We start from the raw sequence: 17,899 nt of genomic DNA on the forward strand, positions 1-17,899 counted from the left end.
AGTTAAATTTTGTGGTTTATAATTTTATAAAAAACTGCACAGGAAAAATAATTACACGCCTGCTTTGTCATTTACATGCAATATTTTTCCTGCAAACGCCTCCGTCATGGCTTTCTTTCGTCTTGGAGTGACTAGCGTCTTCTGTCAAAGCCCTTCCCATAATTCACCACGTCGGAAAGAAACAAGTGTAATGGAATCGTTCATTTTAAACGCAATATAACGTAGTAGCAACTATCTTGTTTAGAATATGCGATTCCGCTAACAGGAAGGATTTCTCGAAGGTGAGTGGTTTTTCACACTTCACAACGAAGTGACTGTGTTCTTGTATATATGGGCGGCGATGACGCGCGCCAAGATAGCAGACGAGCATGACAGACGATGGCGTCGTTCTGCGATGCTAACCGTTGGCGAAATGCATCCAAACTGCTCGCATACGTGCTACGTGACGATATGTTTGCATGAAACAGTGAGAACCGTCGCGAGCTAGCGTTCAGTTTCGCTCGCACAGCGCCGGCGTATCCCCGTACAACCTTTTCGCCATGGAATGTTTTTGTGTGTCGACTGCTAGGCGCTGCTTGCGAAAAACAGCGGCTCATTGTTTGCATCGCCTGCTTTCTTCGCTGCCGGGAAAGCTGTGCGACTGAATGCAAACATGCTTTACGTTCGCAAGGACCAGAGGAACACCGCGATCTCGATTGTTTCAGCGCAGATCGCCAGCGCGATTCGAGGCCGAAAGAATGTTAGGCCTAATGTTGCTGGTTGTTTCGCTAGGCCTGAAATTTCGTGCAGAAGACATGGCGCGTCTGCATCGTAGCGCGCTCGGTACTTGTTCCCCGCTGCTTGCGAAGTGTTTGCCTCGAAACCACTTGTCCGTCGCTGTGTCGGCAGCACAGAGGCTGCGACGTGTATACCTCGTTTCGGTAACTTTGCGCCGATAGTATGACAAGATTTAGCCGTCGCGCTAGCAAAAAGCGCTCACCGCTTCTCGTATTGTTGCAGAAACAAGGTTGCGTGCGCTATGATTCCGAGCACTACGCGCAAGGCGGTGAACGGAGGCGGCGGGGATGCCGAAATGGACGAGGAAAACTCGAAAAAGAACTTCGGCTCGGTGCCACTATTGGACATGCTTGCCGAAGTGGCCTCTGCTACGCTCAAAAGCGATCCCGTGCTGCTGAAGGATTCCACTCACAAGGTGAGCGCAGTTTTGTTGGGCCTCCGCGCGCTCTTCCCGATGCAGACGAAAGTGAAAGGCGCGTTGCGTTACGTTCACTTTCGTCTGCTCACTGTGTCTGGACGAAGTTTTTATTTTCACTTGCTTGAAAACTTTCGGTTTCAGCTTTTAAATGGAGTTCGGCCGCTGAGCTGGCTGATTGGCGGCCGCTCAGCGAGCGCAACACATCGCCATGAAAAATGCAGAATTTAGCGGCCCAACATGGCGGGCAACAGTGGCGCCGCCTTTTGCTTTCGAAAAGCGTTCCGAAACGATTCCTTTTCAGTTTTTCATTGTAAAATTATAGGCTAATGATAAGTTCTAGTAAAAAAATATATATATACTCATGCAAAAGTTTACCACGACTCTACCTTAAGTTTCTTGTCTGTTATATTTGGATTTGCCTGCTTAGTGATTGTTAAAAAAAAAAAAAAAATCAAACATCTCTTCCACTGACGCGCCGCACGGCCGCACTTTCTGCAGTACAGGAAAATAATTCGACGCGCTTGTGCCCGAGTATAATTATCAATGATGTCACGGTTTGCGCCCCCTCCCCCTTCCTGCCTAAGCAAACGAAAAGATAAAATGCAAAAGATAAAATGCAAAATAAACGTTTGGAGCGCCATATAAATAATCAGCTTGCGAATATAGTTTTGTCAGTGTAGTGTTTTCCTTACAAAGTGTACAAAACTTTCAGCTGCAGATTTATTCGCCTGCCATTCCTTCATAGCATCAGCATTAAAAAAAAAAAAAAAAGCCTTAACAGAAAGAAAAGAAAAAAAGGTGGAAAGCATAACTTTCATAAAATAGCATGACTCAAGGAAAGTGCAGTGGGTAAAAGAAGACCACAAAAGAAGTAAAAAGTTTGGCAGAGGCATGTAAGCCTGCTTGTGTGTGAAAATGTGAAAGCACTAAGTTACTTTGTAAAGAGTGGAGTCATGTTATGTTGCATAATGACTGTGGGTCATGGCTGTGCATAATGGCTCAATAAACTCCACGTTACATTACATTACTTTGTAAAGTGCTGAATCATGCTACAGCAAAGCAATCGATTCCGGCCATATCACCTGCCAGCTATCACCCGCTGGCGTGCTTCTGATTTTCGTACCATATAGACGTTGTCGTTAGACATATGCCTTCACATTAATAAATGTCTATTACATACCTTGAAGAGAAATAAAAGCTTCAAGAAGAGGCACAGTAGATCAATAGACATCTGGTGTTAATTAAATAATATGGCCTAGGTAGAATCGCTGTCCATTTTGCGATATTGACCAGGGCCCTTATTCAGAGTTTGCATTGTTTTCAGAAGTGTCGTTTTCGCCCTCATCTGATTGGTGGAATTGTCGGAACTGAAAGTGACTGCAACTGAAGTGACATTCGATTCCGGCATTTCTACCAATCAGATGACTCAAGGTCAGGACGAAAACAATTAACACTTCTTAAAATGACGCAAACTCGGAATACGGACTCGAGGCTTATTATACCAGTAAGTGAAAAGGGTAAGGGATTTAAGTCGTAGAGTTTATGGAAGGAAAGAATAGTGTGTTACAGTGTCATGTCAGGGGATGTGAAGTTCGTAACAGCTGGCTAGACAGGCTGATTTGAATGAAGCAGGCTGGATATTTAAACCACATAATTGTCATCTTTCAGGCACGCAAGTCAGCGCTGCAAGCAGATTCTTTAGTGCTGGATCAGATCCGTATCCTCTCTGATCGTATGCTGCTGGACATGTTCTCAGAGTTTACGAGCAATGAGATGCGGCGCACGTTCAGCTATCGGTGCTACCTTATGCCAAGCGTGTGTGCAGAGACATTCTCCAGTTTCGGCAACGAGAACAAGGCCCGTCTTCAGATGAAGTCCCACCTGATGGCGCACATAGCCAAGCTTCTGGCTGAAGCAAATGGTAAGGGTCTTTTGCCATCTTTATTGTGTCTTTATGACAGCACCAGCTGCACTTTCTCCATTTTCACATTGCCAATGCCATCATACCGTCTGCCTGTCCTATTCCGCGGCATAAAGGTAGACAACAACATAAAAGTACAAAGCCGCCGTCCAAGGCACTACCACCCCACAGGCATGCAACCCAGGACCCATCCGGCAAAGGCCTACTCAATCAATAGAAATGGAACCTGAGGCTCTAACCCGAACATCAATGCAAGATGACTTCCCCTTAACCACGAATTTGCCCACCCCACAGGCATGCAACCCAGGACCCATCCGGCAAAGGCCTACTCAATCAATAGAAATGGAACCTGAGGCTCTAACCCGAACATCAATGCAAGATGACTTCCCCTTAACCACGAATTTGCCCAGTTATTTATAGTCTATTGCATCTATTTTGCGTTCGTTCAGCGGCAGCCATGCATGACATCACTGTTGTGTTAATCTTTTCGCAAATGACCTGGCCCCTTCTTTTACTCTAGCTGAGGGTATGTGGCTGTAATTTTTGACATGCTTCACTAATATGAAAGTTCCATCTGTTTCATCTAAATACCTTCATCTTTAGCCTGTGTAACCAGGATAAAGAAAAGAGAACGGATCCCTTTATCAATCACTTCCCTCATCTTGGGTGAATGCTTTCTTGAGCACATTTTTTTTTTCTTTCCATTCATATTGAACATTTTCAAAGCTGGTTTTAAAGTTTATTTCAAAGCCTCTCTCATTATTTGCTTTTAAAATGTGTTTCAGATGCACATTTTGCTAAAGTTGTACTCGGGAAACATTTGTCATTTCAAGCAGCACTAGAGTTAGTGTTGCTGGCAGCCTGTATTGATCTAGCTTTCATACAATGTGAAAAACATCAGATAACCAAGAGTGATCTCATAATATCTGCAAAACCTTTTCACCCACACAGCCCCTGGACGACAGGGTAAGCCGCCATTTACTGCAGAACCACTTCAAGCCCGGAGACGCCGTCTTCAAGGTAACTTTTGACCTTGTGATCTATGGCCTAGAAGCTGCTGCTCATTATTGACTGCGTCTGAGTCTCTCTGATACATGCCTGGCTGTGTAGCATTTTATCCCGTCGCAACTCAGTTTTAAAGTATGCCATTCTGGGGCTGTTGGTTCAAATTTCTACGGGCAGCAATACATTAGCTGCATCACATAGTACATTCACGGCAGATTGACGCCCACTCCTCACTGGAACAAAATTTCGAGACTGTAGTATCAGGTTGTCTGAGGCATTTAATGTGTGGAATCATAGTTTCCACACACTGTACAGCTATTTGTTTCTGTAGAAATTCATTTGACATCATCACTTTGTCAGGCAGGCTATTATTTCTGGTTTGTTTCAGTTCGGTATTCTTGCTTTTTACAAGTAGTTCCACCCGGTATTTTGAGAAATGGTCTACTGTTTAGGGACTGGAACTGCCTTTACGTTAAATTAATGCTTTCATTAATGTTGAAAGGAACGGGCTTGTAAGGCTCCACTCACTGTCTGAATCCGCTCTGCGTTTGCTGTAAAAATAGTGCATGGTGTTGCTACCGCTGTTTTTGTGATCTGGAACCGCTGTTTGGATTGCAGAAAATGTGTTACATTCTATTGTCGCATTTGGAAAGTATTGAGAGGGAGAGGGGGGGAGGGGGGGCTTTTACCTTTAACCTCAGTACTGATGCTAAGGCTGTTGCTTTTCTTCCGTTACCATAGAAAGCGAGGGTGGCGCTGCTAGCCGAAAGCGGAGGCGTCCCCTGGTCAAGCAGCAGTCCGGGTCCAGCAAGAATGACCGGCGGACGGCGAATGGGCCATCCTCCCTGCATGCTCCTGCGACGGCAGGAGCCACTCCTAGTGGCAGCAAAAAGCCAGCCCGAGTCAAAAACCCAGCCAGGCCTGCCCCTGCCACTTCCAAAGTGGAAACCAAGAACAGTGGTCGCACCACACTCAAGGTTTGCAGTTTTTCTTTCTCCTTTGCTTTGCATTGCTCAGTTGTGCACTGTTTGGAGCGTTGCATGTCTTTCTGTTCATCTCATTATTTTTATTGTTGTATTGAAGGAGCATGCCCATGCTGCACATGTTTGAATTCCGCCCCCCTAGCGAATAAAAGCAGATTTCCTGTTCGGCTGCACATAAATCTGCATTGGGATATTTTTGCTGCTTTCATTATCTTAATGTTTCTGGGAGAAGTCATTTTGTATAAGACGTCCAGTCTATTTTAGGCGTCCTAAAACTGTGAGGCATGTACCGCAAGAAAATGAAAACACTCTCTCCACTGCCATACTGGCTGTTAGGTAGAATACCTGAGGCATGAGTCTTAAAGGTAGGGGTGTGCGAATATTCAAAATGTCGAATATGAATCGAATATGTTTCTTATTCGGTACATATTCGTAATTGAAAAACTGACATCGAAATTTCCGAATATTGGAAAATTACCAAATACACCGAAAATTTTCGAATTCGGCAGATTCCTTCACTGCGTGCTTCACCGCAATGCTTGACCGCGTGGGCTGCGCAGTGAAGCATCCGCAAAACGTGGCGGAGCCGTCTTGTGAACAGGGACATTCCCTTTTGTGAAGAGTGCCTTGGGACACTGTGTGTGAAGCGAAGCATTTGATGAAACTGGGAAAAAAAGTCGTTCTTTCTTCGCTTTGATCTCAGATGCGGGCATTCATCGTAGAAGTGTTCATCAGATAAAATTACTGTGATGCAAACAGTGTTTGGCAGTTGTTTCAGGCTCATTCGATAATTCGAGCTTTCAGTTAATTTGGACATTTTTTCTGGTCCTTTGAATGCCAAATGAAATTTTACTGCATTCAGCTGCAATATTACAGCTGCGCACGGTTTTATGCAAGTTCTTCCTGTGCAAAAAACTGGTGCATGGAATCCTGTATAAAATGTATACTGAATTTTTCTGTAGGGTATACACTTCTGTGCAATTATACATTATTATTATTATTTGCAAATGCTATGTGAATTCTGAAAGAAATCAGACAAACAGTATTTACTTTACATTTATTAATTATTAATTAATTTTCCATCTTTTTTTAACTGATCAGACATTTGATAATTAGAAGGCATTTTTACTCATATCTGTATTCAGTTCATATTTGAAATTTTCAATATTTGCACACCTCTACTTCAAAGCAGTTTTTTCTTTTCATTTTGCATGCCTGGCTTCAGATCGTTCTGGGCACATCATGATGGTAACTGAAACAGGCAGAAGGCAAGATACTGTATGCACATATTGTGTCACTGATGGGGCTAACAGCAAGTTTGGTATCCCAGAATGAAGCAAGTGTGCTGGGAGCTTGTGGAAGTTGTACTTAATGTGGGTCAACATGGCCGATTTCAATTGTAGCTCGTCTGTCGTCTCTGTACAAAAGTTGTAGGTTACGAGGGATAATACTTGCTGTGTTGGCGCTCTTCTGGCTGCTGATGCCCTGAAAATTTTGCCTGAAAGAAAGGCACTGGGTGTCCGTCACCAGTCGTTTCGCCAACTAAGTCGTTTCCTTATAAAGTTACTGGTGTTAGGCGCACTGTAACAGTTGTCACACGCATGGCTATTTTGTGGGCACAGTGCTGCTGTGGTACATGTGTCGTGCGATGTATGCGACACTTCTTAAAGCGTTTCATACTAAAGCAGGGCTTCTCAAGTTGTTTTAATGGCCATGGGAACTTCAGCGGCTTTTGAGAGGCACTAAAGCCCCTGCATGTCCTGGTTGATGTCCCTTCGTGCCTGGCGTACAAACAAAAAACAGCATATGTCTAAATGGCCCCTGAAAGAAAGAAATGCCTAGATTTAATGTACAGTAAACTCTATTGTGAAAATGTCAGTTAAATGAATTTTTCATAATGAGTTTTAAAGCATTTCTGGTAGTTTTATTATGCAGTTTATGTAAAAATGCTTCTGTTAAACGAACGTCGGAGTAGGGAATTGTTTCTGTTGGACGAACTTGGATCGGTGGACCCAGGCTTATTTTTGCAATATGCAACAAAGTATTGCGCTATGGAGCACTGGCGTAGAAACACCAGTTACAAAAGAGGAACTGCTAGCTCAAAACCAGCCTTTTCCCCCCATGTGGTAAAAGCAGGTAAAAGGAACATCGCGATGAAGTGTTCTGTCCCTGAATGTGGACAAAGATCTGTCACCAGCTGGATATTGATGGCAAAACTTTGTTTGAACACTGTGTGCAGTGTAACAGTGAGCTCATTACCTATGCTGAGCAAACAGGTCTGTAAATTGTGTCCAATGTTCATTTTGAAGAACAGCGCGATGAGCCAGATTCAAACCCTGCCAGACTCTCTGAACAGCTTTGTTACTTCTTATGCTTTAAGAGTACCACTGCACAAAAATTAGTTCTTTTTAAAAATGAGAAAGGCAGCATTGTTACTGTTATGCACCTTGTATATTACTATATATATATTGATGCACTTGCATTTAGAATGTTGACTGAAAGTATATTGTGCCCTAGGCTGTTTCATATTCTAATAAGCATCCAGTTTAGTGTATTATTTTTTTGTGTTCTTTGATGTTCACACTAAGGGACTCGTTTTGAGGGCTGCTACATTAGAAGTATCTCTGTGCAAATCTTCAAGTTGCACAGGGGATCGTTCTTTTCGCATGTGCAACAGACGTGCTTCCGCTGATTCCACCCTATGTAAAGGTGGAAGTAGGTAATATCTCGTCATCTCCCACTTGCTTCATAACCAGGTGGCTGTGAAGTCTCTGACGATGGCAAGCAAAACCAAGGTCCCGACTAGCAAGCCTCAGAGTGGCAACGTCTCGCCAAAAGAAGAGAAGGCCCCAATCACCACCGAAAGCTGGCCAGCGCAGATTGTCAAGAAGGACCACTGTTACTGGGGGCCGGGATGCCCACTGGCAGTAGGTAAGGGAAGCGTGGTACCAATCGTGGTGTAGCGCAAGGCTTGTTTGTGTCTCACTTATCATCTTATCGGGCACCCTCAAAACAAAATGGTTCGCGTGTTTGAAAAGTGGAGTATGCTAGTGGATGCGAGAGAGAAAAATGTACATAGACATTAAAACGGCACGGCGCCATCCCAGAATAAAGCTGTATAACCAGTAACGCACGAAGCAGTCATTCTCGCTCTTACCATAGCGTATACACCTGAAATATGCGGGCTCCACTGTTACACGCTATTAAAATTGAAAGTTTGAACGGGTTTGTTTGGACGATATCTGGTTCTGCAGGGGCCGTATATCGATGTGACTTCTCATCTGAATTAACTGGCACAAGTTTGCCCATCTCCAAATTGAGTGTCAGGTGCCGTGGACTTTAACGGATGTCAGCTTGGACTGCATTCTTAGTTGGATCACCAAGAATTTACAATAGTTTAGGAACAAGTGTAGTTTGAAACACTGTGTGCAGGTGGTGCTCGTTTTTTGTGCAAACATGCATGTGTGAGTTTTTTTTTTTTTTTGAACAGTAACAGCTGCAGAAGGAAGAGAGAAAAAACAACTCATTGAACTGCTGTTACTGTGTTGGCACTGTCCCGGTATTCCTTATATAGAGTTGACTTAGGCACTTTTCTCTGTGGTAGACAACGTCCCTCTCGGTGTAGTGTATTGTAATCAAAGACTTTTGCACATACCTGTGGGCCAATGGGCCTGCTGGGTCTACGGAAGCAAGTCCTGAATGCCTGGCGTCTTCACCACAAAAACAACAAAAGGTAGCCGTCACCCTGCCAACTACACAGCCTTACCCACCACGTTCAAGATTGCGCATATATATATATAGTATATATTGTCCTGGCTCTTGCCAAACTGGGCAAGGTACGCTGGCCACTGCATTAGAACTGGCTCAGGAGCAGGGCATTACATTAGTAGTCCTCTCCGGAAGCACAACTGCTACACGATGCAAAGGCGTGACTGGTAATGGCTACCACTCGGGGCATGGAAATGCGAGTGCCTGTTAGCCGTAATAGTAATAGGACTGCACTCTATGCACAGTCCTGTTACTACTGTTACAATATGAATGTCATGAGGCAGTGAGAAATATCTGTATATCACTGGGAAAAAAAATATATCATTGGAAAATTAACAAAATTTGTAAGTTCTAGTGCATGCATGCTTACTAAATGACGATAGCTATGTCGGCTACACAAGGGCAGCGCTTACTACAGCAAAACCTTTTTAGTTCGAAGCCTTTTAACTCGGATAATTTGGATTGTTGCCATGTGAATGACATCTGAAGCTCGTTTATTTGCATGCCCTGCCACTGTCGTCGGTCAATTTTGCCAGGCTCCCAAAGTGGCGCCGTGTTGAGGTATGACCTGCTTGGCAAATGGTTGCTGATATTTTGCCTGATGCTTGAACTGCACAGTACGCTGTCACTGGTGCTTCTCTTATGAGGGAGGGGGAAAGGAGCGCACGCTGCCCAGACTGTGGAGCTGGTTACGAGGGACAATGCCTACGATGACGCGAAATGCAGGAACGGGTGCCAAAGAGCTGCACTCTAAAATGGTATTTGTGCAGTGAACTCACCTCATATGCAACACCACATGTGAAGCGGCCCAAGCTCTTCCGCATTTCTTGCTCAAAGAAGCCATGAATACTTTCACCATTATGGAGCAATTATGCTTCCAACACTTGTGGTAGTAAGCATGAATTTAAACATTTCACGGAACTGCGAAAAATTGTGGTCGCGAGGCTTTTGCCAGAATGATCCGAATTTTTCGCCGGATAAATTTTACTTTACAAGTGGCTTTTGGCAGTTTTGGAAGAGGCCATTCAATAATTCAAAATTTGGATAATTATATTTTTTTTCTGAGGTTTTACCATACTTACGGATGCAGTCTGCTCCTGAGTTTGCACTGTTCTCATAGGTGGCAGAAAGGGTCTGGAAAAGCCAAAAGTCTGCACTTGAGCCTGGGAATTTTACATATTCTTATTATACTGAAATTCTTATCAGCTGTTATTATAAATTCTATTCAGTATTGTTTTCTGATCAGCTTGGTTGCCTTTCGCAGATGACTCCGGTGACAGTGACCTGGAGGAGTGGTGCGGGGACATTGTGGAACGACGCCCCGTCGTGCCATGCCAGTCTGTGATTGCCACACCAGCCTTTCCATATGTCTACGTTCCACTGCTGCCCAACACCTCATCCGTGGTCGAAGTGGCCACTCCTGGAAGCAACCATGCGAGACGGCGCAGTCCAAGCCCATTGCTGCAGTCCTCTGAAGATGAAGATGATGATGAGGATGAAGATGAGGACGAGGAAGAAGAGGAGCATGGAGGAGGCAAGCAGCAGCAACCTCAGCAGCCTGTAACCAAGGGCCGGGCTCGCTTACCAGGTCGAAGGGGAGCAACAGCACAGACTGCCGAGACCAGTTTCGAGAGGGTGAGTGTTGTGTGGCAGTTTCATTTGGGGATGTTAAAGCTAGCCAACTGTTACAACGAGGCCATTGCAGCATGCCTTGTTTTCACAGTTGTGGACGAAAGCTTGTGACATGTAGGTGCTTGTAAAAAAAAAAAAAAATGCTATGTTGTCTTGTTAGGCAGTCAGCTCATATTCCAGTGATGGAAGCTTGCGTGCCTGCTCACGTTCCTAAGGTGAAAGCCTGTAATGCCAATACTCACGGCATCTTGCATCTTGTCCCACTATAGCTGTCAATCCTCTTGGCTTAGCCACACCGGCACGTGAGAAACATATCTTAGTCCTCCTTGCATAGTGTCATGCCAGTGCGGTTGCCATGGAGACCACCATCGCTAGTTAGTGGTAGGTAGCGGCCGATAATGATAGTTAGTGATGATAATAATGAGAGAGATGACTGTGACTATGACATATGGTGACGTCACATCCAGTCACGTCATTCATGCATATACGGAGCTGACGTGCTTAGCGTTCGATCCAGGCATCCGTGCTGCGTCTTTCATTTGGCGCTTCCTCGAATGCCGCACGCACCAAACAGCATACAGAAGATGCAGTAAAGCAGAAATCAGCGGCGTTTCAAATTAGTTAACAGGAATGAAAAGGCGCAGTATCTTTCGCAATTCTCCGTGGACACATGAACCACGCTTTAAGGGAAGAGAGGAAGGTGGGAAGGAAAAAAAAAAGAGAGAGGTGCCATAGTGGGAGGCTTTGGACCACCGCACAGTAGACACTTTCGCCTCAAAGCACTTTAGCGGTCCTAAGTGCCCCCTAGAATTTTTTTGGTAAACCGGTTTGCTTAACTTTGCAGAAGCAACTTAACTTAAAATATATATATATATATATATATATATATATATATATATATATATATATTTTTTTTTTTCACATCTGTTTGGTATTCACTTTTCTTCACGGCTTTGAACTGCAAAGAATGGTATAAGGGTAGCACATGTACCCACCTGCCAGAGGTGGATTGTGTAGCATACATTTATTCTTTGCCATGCGTGGCTTCAAAGTGCAAGTGTTTTCACACATTATTCTTCTGATGTGTTAATTGTAGCCGAACTTGTTCTCTGCATGTTTGAACCAATGTGTTTTTGTGTGTTTCTGTTTGAGAACTAGTGACGTATTATTAGTAACAAGAGAAGAGTGGGCTGATAACATGGCTCACTACTCATGGTCCCCACGCATGTTCCTCTCTTCTCTGCAGAGGCTGGCCCTGAAACACATCAAGGCGTTGCGGAGCAAGCGACGTGATGAGCGGGGTCCCCTAGTATGCAAGATTTGCAAGACCAAAGTGTTCACTGCCCAGGCCACCCTGATGTATCATTACCGTAGCCACGCAGGCAAGTTGGGCTTGGATTCTGCTTTGCCTTATGCATGCATCAGCATTCTTTAACCGTAAAAGAATGAAATCCTGCGTGGTCAGGGGCCGCGCCCACTGTGTTTTCGTGCTGTATACTAGGTTACGAGAGGAGCCTTTTGTCACTTAAGTCATTTACGTACAATGCCGCTCCCTGCCTCCTGTCCACTTTCATAGTAGCAGTTAGTGCTGAGCCCTCTCCTCTTCCCTTGAGGAAACGTAATGTTTCAGTAAATCAGCAGAGCATTTCTTCTAGCTGTTTGACAAATGGCTGCTGAGGTGACCCATTTTAACTTGCACTTGGACCTACTTGGTTTTCACAGAAAGAAATTGCCTGTGTTAGGTACACTGGGGTTTTGGCTCGTGCAGGGTTTTCAGTGGAACTTGAAGAGACTCAGATTTGCTTTGAGCTAGTCTATAATGCTGCTTTGACTTACACAGTCTTGAGAAGTTGTGACTTGATATTCATATTCATAGAGTTTATGTTCTGAAACTCGGGATGTGGACTTGGGACTCGCATTCCAGGAGTCGAGTGCAGGTTCCGGACTCACACTCTGAAAAAAGAATTGAGTTCTGAACTCTACATTTAGACCTCGGACTGCGATTCTTAGATTATAAACTTATGAAGTGCATTCCTAAAGCTTATTTGGAACTTACTACTAGTTGGAGTTCTGGACTGTCTCTCTGGAGCCCAGAATGTGATTTCTGGCTGATCTGCATTCTGGAGCTCTAGATGCAGGTTCCAGAGCTCACACAGTTCTGAGCTCACAATGGAGTTTCAATTGAGATGGTAAGCTCAAGCAGCTTGCATATGGCCTCAAGTACAACCACTCATGCACTGTCCTCTCTGTCCCTGTTCCCCACAGGCATCAAGCCGTTCAACTGCAAGATCTGCGAGGCGACATTCACGCGGCAGCACAGCCTAAACTACCACATGCTCATCCACAACAACAAGAGCCGATTCGCGTGCGAGGACTGTGGCCGCCACTTCAGGCATCCAAGCCACTTTAAGGAACACCTTCGCCGTCACACTGGCGAGACCCCATACCAGTGCACAGACTGCAACCAAAGGTAAGCTTGCAGATCCTGTTGTTCGTTGAGACCTCCACTGGGCTTCTTGTCGTTGAAAGTGCTTTTACTGGCTTCCTTTCTGCGTGTCTTACCACTCCCAAAGCTTTTGAAGCCTTTGAGTAGAGTTTGAGAGTGAAAGCTCTGTCCACTTTCGTAAGGGAGGCTGGCTGCCTCTAGAGCTGCGCCATAAAAAACAGCTGATGTCAAAGGGTAGCTGTACTGGCACTTTCTTCTGGCATTCTTAATTGATACTTCAGGATGCTCTAGAAGAACCCCGGCAACACCGGTCCCATCTATTGGTCGTTGGAAAAGTTCCCAGGTCAACATTGCCATGACCAGTGTGGAAACAACAAGAGAGGTCAAATTAACAGCTGTGTTTGTTTGCTCAGGATCGACAGGAGTATAGTGGCATTTCTCTCAACATTTGTAACCGGTAAATTATCTGTTCTGGTTACAGGTGCTTGGACCTGTTAGGTTTACGCAAGAAACCGCACTTCCTTCTCTTTCCGTGTCCAAGCTGGAGGTAGATTTAAACCCACGTAATGTGCCAACTAGCCTTGGTCAGCCGAGCTTTTTTGTTCGATTAGCTTAGTTTCCTGGTCAAAATGCGAACTGTGTTCAGATTACCACCCTTTTCTTTCATTTTTATCTGTGTGCTAATTAATGTGTGGTGATATTATGAGAGAGGGCCGGACAAATGGAACGGCAGCAATGGCAGCTCTTTGAACCCCTCCAACCCGCAGGTTCAAGACCCGAAACACATACAAGCGCCACCTCAAGACTCGGCATGGAAAGATTCTGACGGCGCAAGGAATACTCTCTCTCGGTGACTCCCCTCCAGCAAGCCCAGGGCAGAGGTGAACCTGGTCACCCCACACATTGTACATATACGGTCCCTGGCACTTTTGTACAGCACTGCCCTTTGTAAAATAAATCACTGGCATACTCCTCCTAATGACACATGTTCTTGAAGCTACAATCACCTGAGTGTGATGGGTGTCAGTCATGGGCAGTATCTTCGATACTATATTTAGATACATTCTGTGTATCGGTATTAGGTATCGTGTGCTGAAAATGAAAGTATCGATAATCGAAAATACATTTTTAAAGTATCGTGTATTTTGAAGATACTCGATACTAAAGAAAACTTCAAATATTGAAACCACAATGAGATGCTGGGTTGACGGCGCTCACTCAGATGGTAGTACAGGCCCTGAGACAGCTCGGCTTGTAGTACCGCTTGGGTTCCCTACAAATAACCCGGTCCCTCAGCATCAACCAGATTTCCAGATTCCCACTGAAGGAGGCGATGGTAAGTAGGTGTTTACGAGGTGCTTTACTTTTGAGCACACACAGAGAGATATGAACAAAGCAAAAATGCAAGGCGAACATGCAGTAGGGACCATGCACACTACTCTACCCTCTCTTCCCACCTTTTGCCATCCGCCCCCATCTCTGCGGCGTTTGATTATCGTCAAGAAGTGTCCTCAGTATGCTGTTAGACGCAGTAACTTACCCACAACCCAAAGTCCCTGGGCTCCGTGCACTGGCTCTGCTTGGTGGCAAGAACACAAGCTTCTAAGGCCTCGGTCCATCACGATGCAGTCGGCTAACCACGTTTTACTAGTTACGGAGTTTGACGGAAAGCAAATCCATCCTTTTTAACTGCACAGGGAGCAGGCGTCTACTAGACATTTTCTAGAAAAAATATTACTTCCAAACTTTTATGGAATGCATGGCATGAAAGCAATGAATGCCATTTTCCAGTACAGTTCGAATAACAAATTATGCGTTCTCAAGAAATGTTTTTTGCTAAAATACATTTTGGCAAACCTTGAATAACGCTTGCAAATATATACCTAACTTAAACAAAATTTTTGAAATATGCGAATTGATTGACACCATATCCGCCACTTTCTGTTAAAAAAAGATACTTCTATATTTTTATCTACAACCAGCCGCAGTTCTCCAGCGACGCTAGTGAACCTCGAGTTTCCTAACTATCCTCAGGATGCTTGAGTCAACGCGGCTATAGTTCACTCTTACACTTTGATAAAAGGCATCTTCATCTAATACAACACTGTGGTGTGCTCGTGTGCGTATGTTGAGAGGCTTTTCTCATTTGCATCGCTTTTAGCATGCCCACATCGCGCTCCCTCGGGACTAAATAACATTCAGCCATTTTATTTTTCTTGTTTTCCTTCTAGTTTTCAACAATATGCGGAGCTTCAAAAGTTTGTTATCGGACTAATGGCAATATACCTGCTCAGTTTTCCAAATGCACGCAGGTTGCACCTTTGTATTTGTATGAATAGCCAAATGCTCACAGATCGGTTCGCATGAAGAGCATTAGTATAAAGAAATATTTCATTAGGCTGCTTGTGGAAGCAATCGCTGAACTGCAACCATGGCTTCAATTCAATGTTGTGTTCTGATAAGGTAAGCTTCCCAAATAATAACTTTGTGCTGGCGTATTCCTTAAGCCCTTTCAGAAAAACTACGCTATAGGAATGCTCTAAAGATTCCAGGAAGCATGGTAAAATTTTCTAAGGCCACTAATCGTATTCATCATCATCATCATCATCATCAGCCTGATTATACCCACTGCAGGGCGAAGGCCTCTCCCATATCTCTCCACTTAACCCGGTTCTGTGCTAGCTGCATCCACTTGACCCCTGCGAACTTCTTAATCTCATCCGCCCACCTAACTTTCTGCCGCCCCCTGCTACGCTTTCCTTCCCTTGGAATCCAGTTTGTTACCCTCAGCGACCATCGGTTATCCTCTCTTCGCACTACATGTCCTGCCCATGTCCATTTCTTCTTCTTAATTTCCACTAGAATGTCGTTAACTTGAGTTATTTCTCTGACCCACTCTGCACGCTTTCTATCTCTTAATGTTACCCCTACCATTTTTCGTTCCATAGCCCTCTGGGTTGTCCTCAACTTAAGTAGAACTCTCTTGGTTAGCCTCCACGTTTCAGCCCCATAGGTGAGTACAGGCAAGATGCAACTGTTGTATACTTTCCTCTTGAGCGATACCGGTAAGCTGCTAGTCATAATCTGCGAGTGCTTGCCAAATGCGCTCCATCCCAATCTTATTCTTCTTGTTATTTCCTTTTCATGGTCCGGATCTGCGGTTACTACCTGTCCTAAGTAGATATATTCGCCTACTACTTCCAGTATTTCGCTACCTAATGTAAACTCCTGTTCCTTCCCGAGGCTGTTGAACATTACCTTAGTCTTCTGCATATTGATTTTCAAGCCTACCTTTCTACTTTTCCTGTCTAGGTCATCAATCGTATTACCACCTTTTTTAATATGTTAGGATTTCAGTGATGTATCGTAGTATCGACGATACAGTACATAGTATTCAGTATCGAAACTCTATTTCAAGCCAGTACCTTGTATCAGCATCGCAAATACAATTTTTCAGGGTATCGAGCATCGGTATCAAAGATACTTTTTCGAAGTATCTTGCCCAGCCCTGATGGGTGTGTACTAACCATATTTACTGAAATGTATTTTTTTTTTTTTCAAGAAGCGAAGTGGAAAGCCACTGCTTATATTGCAATCGAATATGTTGCGGTGAAAAAGGCAGATTATACCGTAATTACACGTACGTTGTGGATGTGTCATGCAGGCCGGCCCCCCGCTTCATGAAATGGGGAAAAAGAAAAGACCTTGGAACAGTCTATTCCTCAAACAATAGAACTAAGGCAACCATACTCGTCATCGCGCACAGCACATGCCTTCCCAGAGGAATGTGACAGAACACGCGCAAGATGCAAAATCCTTTGTTTTGTTCTGTCAGACACCCTCAATGTCTGCAAGGCTGATGATGTCACATATCAGCGGCAGTATCCCACTTCGTGTACATGTGAAGCTTGGCATTAATTACTGAACATGAAAAGGAGCTCTCACTGATTTATAGACTCTCGTAGGTATGTGACACACATTTAGGTGACAGTCGCATGCTGCTGCACTATTTCCGTGTGGCAACATAGCTTATCGAAGAGTCTGGTGATTTGGTCTCCTCAAACGCTAATGTAGAATTCGCTGGAAGCTTTTTGAAGTTTCTTGCTATGTACTTACTTATTATGGTAGAGTTTGTAACAATTTATATATTCAAAAATGAAAAAGGGATTTGCACAAGGCATGCAGAGCCCCAGTGCTTTGAAATGCATATTTAACAAAATCCGATTGCTTGCTTTCTATTATAGTGTTCTGGACAACGCTTCCATTATGTGAAATGCTAGGCATGTTGCTTCTTACTGGCTTTCAGTGTTGGACCAAATGACTGCTATCCAAATGTAAGGTTCTTGGGTGCCTACGGTTTTATCAGTGTTTAAATTTACTCAGGATTTAGCTGTTGATGCACAGCTCCTTCTGGTTTCCCGATTTGTTACCAGCTTTTTCGGAAAACACTATCTGTGCTGGATGTGCTCTCCAAGAACTTGAAAACGAATCTTGCCTCACAATCCTAAGCATTCAGAGCTAACCGAGGGAACTATTGTTAAAGCTTGCTAACAAAATGCTGAGGATAAAAGTTGCAACCAAGGCCTCATCGTTGTCGACAGAAGGTTGTCAGCAGAAGTGTCATGCTTTCCAGAGTGAGAGTTAAAATAAATGAATAAACCTTGTCTCCACCGAGAATCGATTTCCAACCCTTGGATCCCCAGCCCAGCGCTTAACCAACTGCGCCACGCCCCGGATCGTGAAACGCTCTTCACAATTCCCCTTGTCTACCACGAGGATAATAGCAGGATTCCGCCAGTGACAGATACTGCGCCTTTCCTTTCCTGTAAACGAATTATAAAATGGTGGTGAACTTTGATGAGTACACTGAAATGCTGGTTGCGTTTGAGAAGGGGTGTGCGACGTACCCTCACGACAGATCATGACGTTCCCAGGCGATTCATGCATAT

At 44.3% G+C, this 17,899-nt stretch overlaps 1 protein-coding gene across 1 annotated transcript; it reads left to right on the plus strand.

Annotated features, from left to right (window-relative positions):
• Positions 1-142: 142 nt before the first annotated feature.
• LOC146172724 (uncharacterized) lies at positions 143-13,952 on the plus strand. Its single transcript, XM_084585048.1, has 10 exons — positions 143-281; positions 1,000-1,192; positions 2,864-3,116; positions 4,068-4,136; positions 4,863-5,098; positions 7,861-8,035; positions 10,137-10,507; positions 11,751-11,886; positions 12,770-12,974; positions 13,718-13,952. The coding sequence occupies exons 2-10, from the start codon at positions 1,019-1,021 to the stop codon at positions 13,833-13,835; spliced, it is 1,737 nt and encodes a 578-aa protein (XP_084441174.1). The 5' UTR covers positions 143-281; positions 1,000-1,018; the 3' UTR covers positions 13,836-13,952.
• The last annotated feature ends 3,947 nt before the right edge of the window (positions 13,953-17,899 follow it).

This window comes from Amblyomma maculatum, chromosome 11 (genome assembly GCF_055883805.1).
Source record: "Amblyomma maculatum isolate TAMU_Amacu chromosome 11, ASM5588380v1, whole genome shotgun sequence".
Classification (NCBI taxonomy): Eukaryota; Metazoa; Arthropoda; class Arachnida; order Ixodida; family Ixodidae; genus Amblyomma; species Amblyomma maculatum.